The sequence below is a fragment of the Rattus rattus genome, chromosome 6 (genome assembly GCF_011064425.1).
Source record: "Rattus rattus isolate New Zealand chromosome 6, Rrattus_CSIRO_v1, whole genome shotgun sequence".
Classification (NCBI taxonomy): domain Eukaryota; kingdom Metazoa; phylum Chordata; class Mammalia; order Rodentia; family Muridae; genus Rattus; species Rattus rattus.
This window is the reverse complement of record NC_046159.1, coordinates 108,127,946-108,146,535: the sequence shown is the minus strand read 5'-3', so window position 1 is coordinate 108,146,535 and position 18,590 is coordinate 108,127,946. Positions and strand designations below refer to the sequence as shown.

General features: G+C 37.4%; 1 protein-coding gene and 1 pseudogene across 3 annotated transcripts in view; one reads left to right on the top strand and one right to left on the bottom strand.

Annotated features, from left to right (window-relative positions):
* The window catches only part of Mkln1 (muskelin 1), a 148,961-nt gene that overhangs the window by 87,582 nt on the left and 42,789 nt on the right, over positions 1–18,590 (top strand). For all 3 annotated transcript variants that reach the window (XM_032906799.1, XM_032906798.1, XM_032906800.1), the window contains exons 10-11: positions 9,163–9,375; positions 17,846–18,067. In XM_032906799.1, the coding sequence (XP_032762690.1) occupies positions 9,163–9,375; positions 17,846–18,067 (435 nt within the window). The remainder of the gene's footprint in view (positions 1–9,162; positions 9,376–17,845; positions 18,068–18,590) is intronic.
* LOC116903623 lies at positions 11,465–17,786 on the bottom strand (annotated as a pseudogene).

Below are 18,590 nucleotides of genomic sequence, written 5' to 3'. Positions count from 1 at the left end.
CACTGGTCCTCTTACTAGGATATTCATTTCTACCTATGAGGTCAGAGTCCAGGGTCAGTCCATGTATAGTCTTTAGGTAGTGGCTTAGTCCCTGGAAGCTCTGGTTGCTTGGCATTGTTGTACATATGGAGTCTCAAGCCCCTTCAAGCTCTTCCAGTTCATTCTCTGATTCCTTCAACGGGGGTCCCGTTCTCAGTTCAGTGGTTTGCTGCTTAGACCTGTCAGTTTTATAAGTGACAGGTTTAAGTAAAATAGTACTTATATATGTATTTGTGTTTGTGCCTATATATGTATAAATGAAACATTTCTATAATAAAAATAGCTTTTTGTTTATGGCTTTGAATTAAATAATTACATAGTTTTATATATATATATATATATATATATACACACATACACACACACACACACACACATATATATATGGAAAAGGAAATTTCACCTTTTGATTTTATTTAGGAAGGCTGATTCAAATATCTGGTGACGTGCCTTCAGTCTTTGAAAATTGGGTACTTGCTTAACATAGTCATTTGGGTAATACTTGTTTTTCATAAGACCTTGAAATTCTAATTTCTTTTTTTTAATCCCAAGTACATTAAAAAAAAAAGGTGGTCTTCAATCTTCAGTGTTGAAGTATCATTTTCTGAAATGTTTTCTTCTGTACTCAATATAAATAAAGACATACCTAAAATCAATTTGCTTATTCTCAGGTGTTTTGAATTGAGTTAATTACATCTGTAACTGTTCTTTCAGTAACCATAGAGTTCATCTTAAAATCTTCCCTCTTCATTGATTGTGTCAAATTCACGCCAAAGGTCCATTGATGTCAGTGCTTCATTTCAGATATCCTTTCTCCTCCTCTTCCCCTCTGCCCTTTCTAACTTATGAAATTACCTAGGCTGGCTTTGATTTGTGATACTTCTCCATTCCTGGAATTACAGAAATGCACGGCCATGCTGAACAGCCTCTTAGGGTTGCCTTAAGTTTGAGTCCAGCTGTGTCTACATAGAGAAGGTCCACATTAACCTGTGCCACACATCTAGACCCTGCCTCTAAACAGTAAACACAATTAGTAAGTTATTAGTCTTTCAGAAACATTGACTTCGATCCCTGCTGCGTTACCTCTACTGTTAGTGACTAACAGGTCTTCAGTGTTGTGTGCCTGTAAGCCTTGGTTTGCTTGCGAGGCAGTAGGTTATCTGGGGGCAGTCACTGGGAGACATCTGTGGGCTAGCCCAGGATTCTTCAGCTGAGACTATGTGACTGTGCTTTACTTAATTGTTTTGCCTATCTGTAGGCTTGTTCTTGCAGCAAGAACAAGCCTGCCAGGGGATGAAGCCATGAACAATTCACCAAGTTTTTTTTTTTTTTTCCTCTCTTGTGAAAAGGAGCCAGATAACTAAATCCAGAGTCAGTGTATGGTGGAATCTTAAAGGGTACAGGGACGTATGTATGGAGGGAGCCATAATAAACCAGTGAGTCTACCCATACTTCTTCTTCTCTAGTGAAAGCCTCCATGTGTCATGCAGGGTGAGGCCTCACCCACTTGCCAGCAGTACACCCTGACTGTGTGACAGTCGCATTTAACCTTCTCTGCAGCTCAGCCATGTCTTCCCTCATCTCATTTGCCAGTGCTTTCCCTGTGTCCTCAGTGGGATCCAGTGGGATCCCCTGTCTCCAGCTTCAGCCGTGGTTCTCTAAAGCTCGGTTTAGACTTCCCTTGTTCATTCAGCCTTTCTTGATGCTACAGAGAATTCAAGCCTCCTTTGGTGTGCCCCTTCATTTGAATTTGTATTCTTGTTTTCCCACGTAGAGTCTGAGTTCCCAATAGGCATGAAGCATATTATTTAGGACTTAGTTTAAACAACTAATAGATATGCTTATTCTTTTTTAAGTAAATAGATGAAGTAACTTAATAAAAAGTTAGTGTTGAAGTATAGCAAAAGAATGATAAATACAAAATTCAGAAGATTGGATATGGGTGTGGGGCTTTCTTTATTGGATGTTTTGTGTTTTTGAGACATTGTCTTACTAGATAGGGCAGTCCAGCTTCAAATCAAGGCTGTCCTTGGGCTTCGCCACACCTGGCTTTACCTGTTCTGTGCTGGAGTAACTATGTCACTATGCCTAGCTCCTTCTATTATTTTTTATACCATATTCATACATTGTAATATGAAGTTAAAAATGACAGTAATTACTTGGATGAAAACATTTTCTGTTACTTTGAAGCTAATAAAATATTTTAGTAGTGGAGCTCAGGTTTCTTATAATTTGTTTCTCCATCATGCCTGTGGTGGTTTAAATAAAAATGCCCTCCCCCATAGGTCCATATATTTAAAATGCTTAGTCATCGGGGTATAGCATTATTTGAGAACGATTAGGAAGTGTGGCCTTGGAGGGCTTTGAGATTTCAAAAGCCTATGTCATGCCCAGAGACTTTTTTTTTCTCTTCCTCTCCGCCTACTGATCAGAATGTAGTTCTCAGCTGCTGCTACATGCTGCCATGGAGTTCCCTCCATGATGATAATGGACAAACCTCTGAAATGATAGGGGAAGCCTCCCAAAATTAAATGCTCTTCTTCATAAGAGTTGCCTTGATTATGGTGTCTTCTCACAGCAATAGAACAGTGACTTAAGTCAATGTCTAAAAATCTTCAGTTGGTCTATCTATGAACTGAATGGTAACGTTGTCCTGACATAAATAGCTCATTGTTTCTAACATTCAGAAGTTACTAGTTTGCATACCTAATTTTTTTGTACCAGTGAGTATAGGTTATTGTTGGTGGAATCTCAAGGTGTGTGTTTCAAAAGCATGATATACAATCAGCAAAATAACTTAAACCACTTGAATTTATTTAAATATGTGTCTAGTAAAACACTTAGTGGTCAAAGGCTAATAAAGACTGAGTTCTTTTTTTTTTTTTTTTTTGGTTCTTTTTTTTTTTCGGAGCTGGGGACCGAACCCAGGGCCTTGCGTTTCCTAGGCAAGCGCTCTACCACTGAGCTAATCCCCAACCCCTAAAGACTGAGTTCTTAAGGAGAAAATAATTTTAAATGTTTATGTGGCTAGGCTAGTATGTTTTTGTTGGTTTGAAATGTTCTTTAAAGTAGTTAATGATGAAAGAATGCTAGAATGAAATAATAAAAGGCTGGGGTGTTATTAAGTGGTAGAGCCACTGTACCTTGTACAAATACCTTGTACTTGTCTTGTACAAGAGCCTGGGTTTCTTGGCACTACAAGTAAGCACAAAGAAAAGCATTTTTATTAACCATGATCCACGTTTAGTATTCTTTCCAGGCTAACAGTATTAATAAAAATGAGTTTTATAGCAAGAGATGTCTTCTTTAAAAAGGCTGGGTTAGTTTTTCATAAAGGGAGTTCTGGAAAATGTCATCTATGCACACACACATATTTTAATTGTTATCTCTTGTTTTCTTAAACATCTCTGACTTCATAGGATTAGTGAGACAGAAGGCATTAGACAGAGCTCTGCTTACTGGATACTGATTTGTATTAGTGATTTTCAAATCTAGGGTTTTAGGATTTTTTATTTACTTAAAAAACCTACTAGGGTTTTCTCAGGTTATTTAGGTTATGCTTATTGAAAGGTATTATGTTAGAAATACCTTTAATATTTATCAATTAATTGTTTTCAAAAATGGCATTGTTTCAGATTTTTAGATATTATTAATGACTAGGTTAATCAAGGACAACTAGATTCTTGTATCTGTTTATATATTTACTCTCATAGGACATGTTTTACATGAAAAAAAAGGAGAAAATTGGACCATATTTAGATGTATTTGAGGCATGGGAATGGATCTTTAGGAGCCTTTCCAGGCAGCCGTATATAGCTTTCTTTAATGTTGTGTCTCAAATAGACAAATCTTTCTTTTTTTTATTGGATATATTTCTTTATTTACATTTAAAATGTTATTCCCTTTCCTGGTTTCCTGTCTATAAGCCCCTTCTCCTCCCCCTCCCCCATAAGGGTGCCCCCCATCTACCCCACCTTACTTCCCCCCTTTTCCCGACATTCCCCTGCACTGGGGATCCAACCTTGGCAGGATCAAGGGCTTCCCCTTCCACTGGTGCCCAACAAGGCCATCCTCTGCTACATATGCAGTTGGAGGCCTAGGTCAGTCCATGTATAGTCTTTGGGTAGTAGTTTATTTAGTCCTTGGAAGCTCTGCTTGGTTGGCATTGTTATTCTTATGGGGTTGCAAGCTTCTTCAACTCTTTCAATCCTTTCTCTAATTCCCCCCAACGGGGTCCTGTTCACAGTTCAGTGGTTTGCTTCTTTATTTGACATGCTCTGGTTGTGTCTCTCAGGAGAGATCTATATCCAGTTCCTGTTAGCATGCACTTACTTCTTAGCTTCATCTATCTTATCAAGTTTTTGTGGCTGTATATATGGGCCACATGTGGGGCAGGCTCTGAATGGCCGTTCCTTTAGTCTCTGCTCTAAACTTTGTCTCCATATTCCCTCCTATGGATATTTTTGTTCCCCCTTTTAAGGAGGAGTGGAAGCATCCTGGTCATCCTTCTTCTTGAGCTTCATGTGGTCTGTGGATTACATCTTGGGTAATTTGAGCTTTGGGGCTAATATCCACTTATTAATGAGTGCATACCATTTGTGTTTTTCTGTGATTGGGTTACTTCACTCAAGATGATATTTTCTAGTTCATTCCATTTGCCTATGAATTTCATGAAGTCATTGTTTTTGATAGCTGAGTAATATTCAGCTAGTATTACTTTTTTTACTAGCTGTTTTTGATAGCTGGTAAATGTACCACATTTTCTGAATCCATTTCTCTGTTGAAGGGTATCTGGGTTCTTTCCAGCTTCTGACTATTATAAATGAGGCTTCTATGAACATAGTGGAGCATGTGTCTTTGTTGTATGTTGGGGCATCTTTTGGGTATATGCCCAAGAGAGGTATAGCTGGGTCCTTAGGTAGTAGAATGTCCAATTTTCTGAGGAACCTTCAGACTGATTTCCAGAGAGATTGTACCAGTCTGCAATCCCACCAACAATGGAGGAGTGTTCCTCTTTCTCCACATCCTCACCAGCATCTGCTGTCACCTGAGTTTTTTATCTTAGCCATTCCGATTAGTTGGTATGAGGTGGAATCTCAGGGTTGTTTTGATTTGTATTTCCCTGATGACTAAGAATGTTGAACATTTCTTTAGGTGCTTCTCAGCCCTTTGATATTCCTCAGCTGAGAATTCTTTGTTTAGCTCTGTACCCCATTTTTTTAATAGGGTTATTTGGCTCTCTGGAGTCTAACTTCTTGAGTTCTTTGTATATTTTGGATATCAGCCCTCTATCAGATGTAGAATTGGTAAAGATCTTTTCCCCAATCTGTTGGTTACTGTTTTGTCCTAAAGACAATGTCCTTTGCCTTACAGAAGCTTTGTAGTTTTATGAGGTCCCATTTGTCTATTCTTGATCTTAGAGCATAAGCCATTGGTGTTTTGTTCAGGAAATTTTTCCCAGTGCCCATGTGTTCGAGACTCTTGCCCACTTTCTCTTCTGTTAGTTTGAGTGTGTCTGGTTTGATGTGGTAGTTTGTTAGTGGTAGTTTGTCATGTAGTTCGTATCACTTAGCGCTTTGTGTCTGTTGTGATAAAATTCATGGTCTTGTTTGCTGGTTGGATCGATTTTATAAAACCTGTACATGCTTTTTCACTTATGTGTTGGTCATGTGAAAAGTACTAATTCATTTCTAAATGTTGGCCTATTTTATCATATGATATCTCAAAACACATTTGTTCATTTGCTGTCAGTCTCAGTACAAAAGTCTTGGAGCATTGAGAAGATGTTGAGATCAAGGACAGTCTTCCATAATTCTGTTTCTTTAAAACATGTTTTATATCATTAGCAACAGAATTGGTCCATTTTACTTCAATTCTGATATCGCTCTTTTTTCTAAGACAATGTCTGTCTCGATTATAATTTCTGAATAAGCGAACTATTTGGGTTTTGTTGTTTTTGTTTCCCGAGATAGGGTCTCACTTATGTAGCCTTGGCTATCCTGGAACTTACTATGTAGATCAGGCTGACCTCAAACTCACAGAAATCTGCTTACAACTCCTTCCCTAGGGCTGGATCTCCCAATATAGTCCATGGGAAAAATTACTGTGTGAATTTGGAACGCCAACAACTATATAGATGTTTTTTTAGACAACCATTCTACACAAAATTGGCATTGTTTCATACTTTTCAAGTCTCCTTAATGTTTGATGCAATAGAAGGAAGTTGAAGTAGTTGAACCACATCTGCTTCTGCATTCAGACTTTTGGTGTATCAGAAAAGCATTTAACCTCTGGGAACTTTTGCCTATAGATGAGAATGAAGAGACAAATGTTTAAGTATTATCATGGAAAGAACTTTGGTTGTAGACTGCCTGAAGGACCCCAGAGAGAGAGAGGGAGAGGGAGGCGTTTGTTTGGATTGTATGATTTTTACCAAGTCCACTGACTATAATTAAGTTATGTATGACTAGAGACAGCCTCACATACTCTTCCTCTTTACCTCATAACTTCATTGCTTTCTAATGTCTTTCCCATTTCACCAGTGACCTTGACTATAAAATAGAGTGGTGAGTGTGAACATCCTTGTCTTTAGATCTTAGTTGTAGAATATTTGTATGTTACTGCTAAGTGATGGTTAGGCTTCAAATTTCCTCATTCCTTTATCAGATTGAAGCACTTTCTACTCCTCTTTTGCTATGTTTTTTTTGTTTTGGTTTTTTATTATGAACATACATTGAATTGTATCAAAAATTCCTTTTGTATTGGTATTAATATTTTTTATTCTATTAATGTAACAAATTACCATGATTATTTCAGCCATAAAATTAGTCTTGAATTCCTACAAGAAACTTTTTAATGAAATATACTATTCAAAATTGCTGGATCTGGTAATAAGAGATGGCTCAGCAGTTAAGAGGGTGTGCCACTCTTTCAGAGGACCTGAGTGCAGTTCTTAGCACCCACCTGGCAGTTCACAATGTCTACTTTCACAAAATCTAATTCTTTCCTGATCCTTGTGGCATCAGACATGCACATGGTACACATATATGCATGCATGCATGAAAAACACATAAAATATATAAAATAAAATTAAATAATTTTTGAAATCACTAGATCCTATTGATGACATGTTAACAGTTATTTTTATGTGCATGTTCTTAAAGTATCCTCACTATGTATCAATTAGCTTTCCTTTCCTTTTTCCTTCTTTTAACTCTGCTACCTATGATATTAGTAATTTAGTTTCAGAGCTGTTATCTGCAGAAAATTTACTTAGAGGTGAAATAGAACAGATTTTTAAAATGGAGCTTGTCTAAAATTGATAATTTTTTATATGAATGCTTGATAAAATGTACCAGGGCAGATAGATATGAGTCCACTGTTAGAGGAAGAACTTAGAATGATAATTCACTTTTTATGTGGAAGGGCTCTCCATTTCTATCTCACAACATTTGGTAGGTCATATTTTTTTCAAGGATTGTATCTATTTTATCTACATATTTTATTTGTCAATTTTTTACCTATACTATTAACTATTGTTAAATTGTACTTGCTTTTCTTAATAAATATTTTCCTTGTAATTTCTGTTATTCTTTAGTAATATTCCTGAGCTTATTTCTGATGTTGGTAGAATTTTCTCTCTATAAGAAACTAGCTTTGTTGGTGTTTAAAATACTGTCAATCTTTGCAAGGACCTCCATGTTCACATTCTCTAGTTGTTTTCTGTTTTCCTTTCCATCACTTTAATTTCCCATTCCCCTCTCCCTGGGGTACAGTTTACTTGTCATTTTAGTGGTATTAATGATACCTGAACAGAAGCAAGAGTTCTGTCTCTTGATTAAAAATTAAAATTTCATACTAAAGAAAATGGGCTTCGGGCATATAACTTCATCTTTGTTTCTGAGGTTATCTAGCCATGGAGGAAACCCTCCCCTAAGATTTCTTCTTATCTATGAAATCTTAGCAAAAGAAAGTTCTAAAATATATGTATTAGAATAATTTGTACAAATACAAAAGATTCCAATCAGCTTACTTTCTCAATTGCTATTACTAATGTCAAGCCTTTTGTGTGTGTAATATTCCCTCATTTAGTCAAGTTAATTACATTATGTTACTTCTCTTAAAATATTGGTATTTTGTGTTCGGTCTTGTTGTAGGAACTTACAGTGGCTTTTTATTTCCTGCAGATTACATCCGGGCTCAAGTTAGGCATTCAACAGTCTTCCTATGTCTCATCATCTCAGTCATGAGCATAGACATTTTAGTAGCAGTTTGATCTTTGCTTATTTCTCTCTTCCGAGGAAAAACAACTGTTTATAAAAGTGAGGAGGAAAGGGCTTTCTGATGTTTTAAATCTGATTACAGAGGGACTCAGATATCATCATCTCTTTCTAGTTTTGAGACTAGTAGTTCAGACTCTGAAGTAGTGATAATGGCTTCATTGTAGGATTTTGTAAGGATTTGATGAAGCACATCTATCCTCAGTAATAATGGAAACAGAATTTAGCAAATATGCAGGTTGGTTTTTGTCAGCCTGACACAAACTTAGGCATAACTGGGGAGCTGGAATCTTGACTGAGAAAATGTACTGGCCAGTTTTATGTCAAGTTAAAAAAAGGTAGAGTCATTCAGAGAAAAAGTCAAACTAAGGCGACTGATGTTTACTTTAGGGTTACACACACACACACACACACACACACACACACACACACACACACACACACACACCCCTTATGCATATATAAGATCATACACATAGTTTTTTTATTTTGATTTTTGTTCACAATACTTTTAAAGACCCCATATGCCTTAAACTAGATTAAGGTGTAATAGGGAGTTGAGTTGTGTTCAAGGCAAGTAAAACACAATGTTGCATAAGATATTGAATCAAGTACCAGAGAGGAAAGAGTGGTTTATGCTTGTTTCCTGGCTGATTTAAAACACTTGTAGGGTAAAGTTTGTGTCTCCCACTGCTTCTTTTGCTTTCTTTTAGAGATTATGATCTAGTCTACCGTGAGATCCACATTAGTTGACTTGTTAGGAGTTTTAATGAAGTACAGCAGAGGAGAGCATTTCTACTCTTTGCTTTTTGATACCCCCTTTTCTTTCCTCCCCTTTCTCCAGAATGGTCCTAGTGCCAGATCATGTCATAAAATGTGCATTGACATTCAGCGGAGACAAATCTACACATTGGGCCGTTACTTGGATTCCTCTGTGAGGAACAGCAAATCTCTGAAAAGTGATTTCTACCGTTACGACATTGACACCAACACCTGGATGTTACTAAGTGAAGACACTGCTGCCGACGGTGGACCAAAATTGGTGTTTGATCATCAGGTTTGGTGCAGTTAATGCTAGTAAAGTTATTAGTGCTGAGTAACCTTTGCTCTTCAGGTCTGCTTTAGATGTGTATGCTGTGCTGTCTAACTGTTGATGCCATTGCAGGTAATAAAATTACTTTAGGAAGTACAAGGTTATTTTTATATTTTTTAGTTTGGTACAAGATAAAATATTAAGCTATTAATCTTAATACCTATGTAATTATTAATGTATTTAAAACTTTAGTGTAGAGAGTAGATGGAGCAGTATTAGAAAAAAGAAATTTAGAGTTTTACAAGTATACACACACTGTAAGAATTATAACTTACCCTATTAATATTTTTGTTCTGTTTTTCTGAAAGAAATTTAAAATCATTTGTTAATGAGTTTGAAATCTAGAGCCTTCCTTCCAGTTAAACTAAAATTTACTTACTTTTGTTTGTAATCAGAAACTTGTTACAAAGCTATGTAGGAACTTGGCATATTCTAGATTAACTTTAAACTCAGCATATGATGGTGTTGTGGACAAGACAGTCATGACTAGTGATGTAGAAGCCACTTTAATTATTATAGATGTCCTCTTTTCATCATCCTTATCATAGTCAAAGGGAACAGGATCTCCTTTGAATTTTTAGGCAGTTTTACTTAGTGAAGCTGTTTAGAACAGCTTTCAGAGTGTGGGAGAGACTTAAGGTCTGTCCACTGGATCAGCTAGTGTTGTATGTTACTTGGGAAATCAGAGGTAATGATAGAATTGTGCTGGTTTCCACCTTTGGCCTACAGTCTAACGTAGCAGCTAATTCCAGACCTTTATTTATTGTTTCTTTATAGACCATTTTGCTTTGCTTTGAAAATTTTTTTTACAGTTTTGTTAATGCACGGCTGGTATAGAGAAAAAGATTTACATCTGCTAAGTACTGAGGGGAAAATAAAAATGGCAATGCCCTCTGGTTAAGTTTGGAACTCTGCGGGATCTTTTTTCTTCTTTCTTTTTTTTTTTTTTTTTTTTGAGGGGGAAAAAATTTATTTGATTTATCACTGTTCATCATCAAAGGAAGTTAGGACAGGAACTCAAACAGGACAGGAACTTGGAAGCAGGAGCTGATGCAGACCCAATGAAGGAGTGAGTCTTTCATGGTCTTCTCATCCCGGTTTTCTCATCCTGCTTTCTTATAGAATCTGGGACCACAAGGTCAGTGATGGCATAACCCACAATGAACTGGGCCATTTCTCATCAGTCTCTAATTTTATAAATGCCCCTTGGCTGGATCTTATGGAGGCATTTTCTCAATTTAGGCTTCCTCCTCTCAGATGACTATAGGTCATATTAAGTTGACACACAGCTAGCTAGACAAGAGACGTGTTGATGTGATGTAGAGAGAAATGAAAAGGCCTTGGGGGGCTTTCATCTGCCTGTGCTCCAGGTCACAACAGCCTCTGCAGATTATAAATTGGTGTGGGACAATCTCTGCTCTCACCACTGAATCTCCCTCAGTTCCTCTTTCGTATTTATCAGTGTTAACACTGAATGCAAAAATCACCAAGGTGCTGCTCGGCCTAGTAGAAACTTCTGTTCTTTTCCCACACTCAGACAGCTGGACTGTCTTCTCCATGTATTACAGCTGTACTTCTCTCTCCACTACAGTATGATTGATTTGTAAGTAATCCATTAACTGTAGCATCAGTCTTAAAAAAGTAGTGATTGTTTTACCCTTTTAATATTTAAAACATGAAATTGTGGACTGACTGGTCAACCCTGGAGAATAAATTGATTAAGTGATTCTCCTAAAGGAATAAATCTGTCTTGTTCAGAGAAAACTGATTGAAACTCAGGCCTCAGATCTCTTAGTTTTGTGCAGGATCTTTCTGATTGAGTTTTTCAAAGCCATGCTTAATCTTTTTTTTTTTTTTTTTTTTTGTATTTCATAACACTTTATTAAGAAGGAACTGATGTCAGCAATGCTATGTGAATAATGACAAAGATCAAGGGAAACACATCAGAGATCATGTAGACAGTAATATACATTGTATATACATTGTATAATATATAATATACATTGTCCTTTATATAATCAATATATAATAGTTAAGGAAACTTTAATCCTTATTAAGCAAGCATTTTTGCATGTATTGCCTTCTCTTTATCTTTCTGTGCCTTTATCATTTGTTTAGCTTTAGACAATTCTGCCTGGACAGCTTTATCTCCTGGGTTCTCTCCCACGCCTTCTTAAGAGCAGCCAATATTCTTTTAAGTTCATATTCTTTTAAGCCTTGCCGTCCTTGCGCTTTTCCATGTAGTGCCTAAGTATTTCAAGGGTCCATTTCAAGAGCTTTCAAGCAACTGTCAGTTGCTCCCTGCTAATTTGACATCTTCAATTTACAAGCACCAATACTCAGCACACAACTTAAGGCTATGGGTTGCAATCTGGATAGATCTGCTTTCTTAATAACAGCCTTTGAACTATCCACACACCTTAAAACCTTTGCATATTTTTTAATAGTCATCTCTCAGTTCTGAGACTTGAAAAAAGTATTTCCAATCTTTAATTTAATGAACATTAATTTAATAAAATTTTATCTACATCTTTTAAGTCTACTTCTGCATCCTCGGGGAAATCTGGATGACTGTCACCAGAGCCACTTTGGGGAATATTCCCCAGTCATCCCCTTCTTTCGATTCTCCACATTCTACAATAACATAGTTTGGCAGGTTTTTCACCACTCACTTCTACATTTTCAAGAATCCTTGCCACACCTAGCCCTTTTATTACTTGACCAAATACCACATGTTTCCCATCCACATGAGGAGTTGGACCTGTTGTGATAAAGAACTGATAACCATTTGTATTGGGGCCTGCATGTGCCATGCTCAGCAAACCCTCCCGGTCATGCTTTTAAAGTTCTCGTCTTCAAAGTTTTCACCATAAATACTCTCTTCACCTGTCCCATTCTGATTTGAGTAGTCTCCACCCTGAATCATAAATTTCTTAATAATTCGGTGGAAAGGACATCCTTTAAAATGAAGAGATTTTCCAGTTGTGAATCCAGTGCCCTTTTCTCCTGTACACAATGCAGAAAAAATTTCTGCAGTTTTAGGAACAATATCTGCAAACAATTCTAAAACAATTCGTCCAACCCACTCCCCACTGATGTCCTCGTCAAAGAAGACTGGCAGGGTTTTGGAATTGGAGGGCGTGGCTGCTGGGGATAGGTGGGACGTCTTTGCTGCAGGTGCTGGAAAGCAGGACACGAGTGCTTCGTGCGCGGCAGGGGCTCTATTATCGCCATGCTTATTGTTGATGGCATCCTTGGGGTTGTTCTCCTGGGAGCAAAGAACTCTAAAAGATGTTAGGCTGATTCTGGTTGTTTAAGAACAGAACATGAGGGTGATATTATCAAGGAACAATTTATCTTTTTGATCAAAAATTACTAATACTTTACCAGAAAAGTACTGAAGTTTTCAAAAATTACTTGTATAGGTTGAAAATAGAATAGCTCAGGATATTCTGGCTGTGGCACACAGAGTTGTATGTGACATTTGTTTGTCTGTGATAAAATTGGCTGTTCCTTGGAAATTAGCTAGTATTATATAACTAATATTGGGCTTTTACCTGATCACATGGTGTAAAAGAATGGTAAAAGAGAGGAAGACACCAGGACTTGGTCCTGAGTCATCTCGTCACTGACAGCCTGTGCTGCACTGCTGAGCATGCGGCGTCTGTCGCAGCCTCCAGTGTACAGTTTATTTTGTGTAAATGAAGTGGTGAGTTAGAACTTACTAACGTGTGCCTTTGACACTCCAAAAACCATTTGTGATACCACGATGCTTTAGGGCTCAATACTTCATGTTTTAAAATTCAGAAGAATGTAGGAAAGAAAAGGATATTTTAAAAATTACTTTTCCATTTTGACTTTTAACATTAAAAAAATGAAATTCAAAGAATCATATTTCTGGTGAACATATGGCAGCTTAGCTATCAGACTTTTCATGTTGTTGCTTTGCCTAGGAGAATTCCAACAGAAAGGCTTTTTAAACCATATGTAAATCACACATCCAGAAAAATTGGGAGCCAGAGAAAGTTCACAATTTATTGTAAGTTTAATCAAAAACAACAGAAAACTTTGGTTCATGTGCTAAAGCCCACACAGTGCAATGAAGAGAGCTTGAGATACAAGGTAACCCTGCAGTAATACAGCAAACTCCTCAATGCAAGAACAGAGCAGCCACAGGGAGAGAGGTTAGCTTATAGCAGTGTCAGGAAGCACATGGTGTTTCCTAAAAGGGAAACACTTTGACTGGGGTGGGGTAGGGGGAGGGAATATTGGTTCCTTTGCAGTAGTAGCTAGTGAGCTAGGAGGATTCAAATTATGAGAACCAGGCAGTGAGATGGCTTAGTGGGTAAAGGAACTTATTGCCAAGTTTAATCTCCAGCATGGACAAGATGAAAGGAAAGAACTGACTCCTGCAAGTTATCTGACATCCATACGGACACTGGCACATGTGTGCACACACAGGTATATAAACAGACTTATACAGAGACCTTGAGATAGACGACCTCTAAACCAGATGCATTCTAGGGTCCTTAAGCCCTATTGTCCCTCTTCAATAGGAACTCTCTGAAAGCTGTTGGGTCCGAGGGAAACCAACTTACTTAAATGTGCAAAAATTATATACAGTTACAAGCACCGGATCTTTAGAGAAACACTTTAAAGAAAATAATGGAGGGATTGGAGAGATGGCTCAGTAGTTAAGTGCACTGACTGCTCTTCCAGAGGTCCTGAGATCAAGTCCCAGCCACCACATGGTGGTTCACAACCATCTATGATATCCGTGATGTCTTCTGGTGTGTCTGAAGACAGTAACAGTGCACTCACATACATAAAATAAATAAATCTAACAAAGAAAATAATGGAGAAAAGATACTTTCTTTTGAACAAAAGTAGTAGGTGAGAGTTATATTTCAACAATCTAACAGTTGTAACAACATAATGAAGCCTGAAACTGAATATAACTACATACAAAGTATATGTTGAAAAATGCACATGTGATAACCAAATTATAAGAGCAGGTGAAAGAAACCACATACAAATCAGAAATGAGGGCTGACAAGGTGGCTCCGGGATGTAAAAGCACCCGTGACTCAAACTTAGTGACCTAAGTTCAATCCCTGGGCCCCTGGGAAAGGTGAAAGCCAGAAACTACTCTACAGAGTTCTCACCCAACCACTGTGCACACACACCTTCACCTCACAGTGTAAAAACAGGAATAAAAATCAAAGAAGAATATATCATTTTCAGAAATGGAGACTGATCTATTAGCATAAATGAGAATAGGGATTATAGTAGCATAATACAGACATAAAGTATACAGGGAAGACTGCAAATGACAGTCAGCCAGCTTCTCTTAAGATATTAATAACACTAAACTTAAAACCACTATTTTTAGCTAGTAGACAAAATTATGAAGCCACTAAGAATTAAAATGAGACTGGTATCCATCTACTTTCTGTGCTCTTTTGGCTTTCCATAACTATGGTGAAATAACTGAAGCCTTTAACTTAGGAAGAGAAAAAGACTAATTTTGGCTCCTGGTGGTGATGTTGTAGTCTAGGTGGCATCATTGCTCTGGGATTCTGGTAAGAGCAGCACATTATGACAGAACCGTGTGGCAGAGCCACACTGCTAACATGAACTGATGCACAGAAGAGAAAGAAAGGGCAGACCAGGGTCTCAGTCTTCTTTGTGCTCACAATCCTAATGGTCGAATGACCTTCCAAAGACCACAGCAACTGTCAGTAAAGCCAGACTATTAGCCTGTAGACCTTTGGGAGGCACTGCCCATATAAATATAGCAAATGCCTAGAAACAAAAGAGCAACATTTAAAAACATATTCAAGAAAAAAATAATACGAGCCAAGTGTTAAAGTTCTTACTGAACTGCCCTTTAAACAAACTACACACTTTAAGAAATTATGGAATGTGAGCTAGCCAGGAAGTAACAGGAAGAGTCCTGTGAAGATCCATCTTGACTTCTTTCTGTACCAAAGTGGGTAATTGACAGAGCAAATAGATAAAGATGCTGTTGCAGGAGAACACTTTAGCAGTGATGCTGAAAACAAGTGTTCTTCCTATAGGAAGTCACCAGTTTGTGCAAGCTTTCTTGAAGGTAGACAGCAGCAAGATCACATCCAGCCACTAAAATCAGGAACTAGAAGTCTGTATACCTTGAGCCAATAGTACGCTATGGGTTAGGGACTAAATAGCAGGGCATCCTCTAGTCTGATGAAGTAGCACTCAGCTGTGATAATTCATGAAAAATTAGAAAATGGGTAGAATATAGAAGAAGAAAATTGGGATTCTCCACTGCCTATTGGGTTTTAGAAAATATCAACCCGATAGAGTAGATAAGTAGTTTTCAACTTTTAAATACAATTAGGGTTTGTTTATAGAGTGTGTGTGTTGGGGGAAAAGTGGGTGTTCATTTTGTAGCCCTAGCTGGTTAGAAGATTACAATGTGGACGAGACTAGCCTCAAACTCAAAAGAGATTTGCCTTGGCTTCCTGAATGCTGAGATCAAAGGTATGTGTCACTACACGCACTAGTTGTTCAAATTTGATTTATAAATTTTTATGAAAATACCACAATTTATCATTTTTTAAACTATTTCTCAAAGATCAAAAAGTACAAAATAGCACAGTTAAAATATGTGTTCCCCTTGCAGGGGATCCAAGTTCCTAGGCTCTACGTCCAGTAAACTACAACTACCTATAACACCAGCTCCGGGAGCCAGACCTTCTTTTGAGATTCAAGGACACTTTTCATACATGTGTACATGTCCATGCATAGACACAGGCACACACATTTAAAGCTAAATGCTAAAAAATATAGATGAAAGACTAAATAAAGATATAAAATGAAGAACTAATTATTAAACTGGGTAAACAGCATCAAGATGCCTAGAGTGATGAAAATTCATTGATAATTAACTAATAAAAAGTAATATGTATCAGTACAGGAATACATAGTATAAAAATAAAAGTTATCCCTGTTCCATATTCTATGTGCTGGCAGTGTGGGGAAGTCTCCATGCTAGTACTGTGCCCCTCTCTGGTTTTTGTGAATTAGCAAAACCAAGATGCTTATACTGTAGCCCTGATGATAGTTAAGAATGTCACACCAAAAACTCAAAAGGAAAGAGCAATACCAGGCCAGCTAGGCTATAGAGAGAGACCTTGTTTCAAATAGACACACACACACACACACACACACACACACACACACACACACACACACACACACACACTCACGAGAGAGAGAGAGAGAGAGAGAGAGAGAGAGAGAGAGAGAGAGAGAGAGAACACATGCTAGAACCTCTTTGTAGTAGTTTTTCTTTTAAATTGGTCTTTATAACTATTAAAATAGCTTTGTGTTAAAAATTAAAAAGTAATTATATGATAAAAGCAGTTCGGTGGAAGAAGAGCATCAAACTTGTAACAACAGTGTTGTGCTTCAGTGAAAACACAGATGTTTTCTGAACATAATCTATTCTTCAAGCATAAGTGCCACATAGCTTTGATAGCTGAACTTGAGCTTGACTTTGAGATGGGATTTGATTGTTAATATCTTGTAACAAACATCTTTTCCCCTGTGTTATTTTATAGAAGGCTGCAATTTTTATTTGAAGGAGTGTAAGAAATCAAGGTTGTTTTGAATCACGTTTAAGTCAAGGAAAATTAAACTTATAAAAAGATGCAGAGTTCTTCACGCTATGGAAATCAGTCTGGAGATATGTTTGCAAATGGTTTTTGTTTTTGCTTTGTTTTGTTTCAGACAGGGTTTCCCTGTCTTAGCTGTCCTGGAACTCACTCTGTAGACTGTGCTGGCCTCAAACTCAGAGATCTGGCTGCCTCCTGAGGATCTGGGATTAAAGGGGTGTGCCCCCCACTACCTGCTCGGTGTATTATTTTACAACATAGTTTGAAGAGTTCTGTTAAATACGTGTAGAAGTTAATTTAGCTGCATCACTCTAATTTGCATGTTGGGTATCTGCTCTCATTAAACAGTGACAGCATCTCAAATTATGATGCTTTCCTAGTACTGAAAGGTCGGAGTTTTTCTGAGGAGGATTAAGAGGAGCATATGACCATGAAATATCCATAGAGTTATGATCAGTATGTACTTATAGTGAGAACCAGTATATCATGATCATTGTGACTTTGGTAAAAATGTTTATATCATAGCATCAAGAAAACAAAGTTCCTTAACTTAGTATATTTTAATTAGGATGAATGAAAATTCAAAAGGTATTTTAAAAACTATACTGAATTTCTGGACAGAATGTGTGTATAATAATTAAGACATATTTAGCCTCATTAAGAGCAAAGTTCAGGGTTTCTTTGAGAATGTGAAAGCATACACACTAACCTCATTTTGGTACCTGGGACAGGAACAAATGAAAACCGTTCAATCTGTTGCTTTGTTCTTATAGATGTGTATGGACTCAGAAAAGCATATGATCTATACCTTTGGTGGTAGGATTTTGACATGTAATGGCAGTGTAGATGACAGCAGAGCCAGCGAACCACAATTCAGTGGGCTGTTTGCATTCAACTGCCAGTGTCAAACCTGGAAACTTCTTCGAGAGGACTCCTGTAATGCAGGCCCTGAGGACATCCAGTCTCGGATTGGACACTGCATGCTGTTCCACTCGGTAGGACTGTTCTGTGCATTGTTATTTTGTCTTGTGTATCTATAGGAAAGCAAAGCTTTCTGTAGAAATAAATGATTAGTACAGCAGTGGCAGGAAGAATAGAACATTAGCTGTGAACTGTCCTGTAGTCATTCCCATCAGCTTAGAAACCCCTAGATGATTACTACCTGAAGATAAAGCTCGATGCTTTCACTATTGACCGCACCGCTTGCCTAGCTAATGTATAGTTAGCTTTCCTTTTTAGGACTTGATAATTTACAAACTTTCCTTAGCAACTAGAAAGATAGTTTTAGGTTATTTTTTAATTTTGGATTGATTTTATAGAATTAAAACAAGAGTTTATTGGAAAAATCTACAAGAAGAGTTTCCTTTCACTTTTTGAATCATATACTGAAATCCTCCTTTTGATGAACAGAGCCCTAGAGCATATGGTCTTGAGCATGCCTGTTTAAAGTATTCATTCTAGGAAGTACAAAAAGGATGTAAGAGTGAATTCCCATGTACAGTTGTCTGTTTGGTCAGT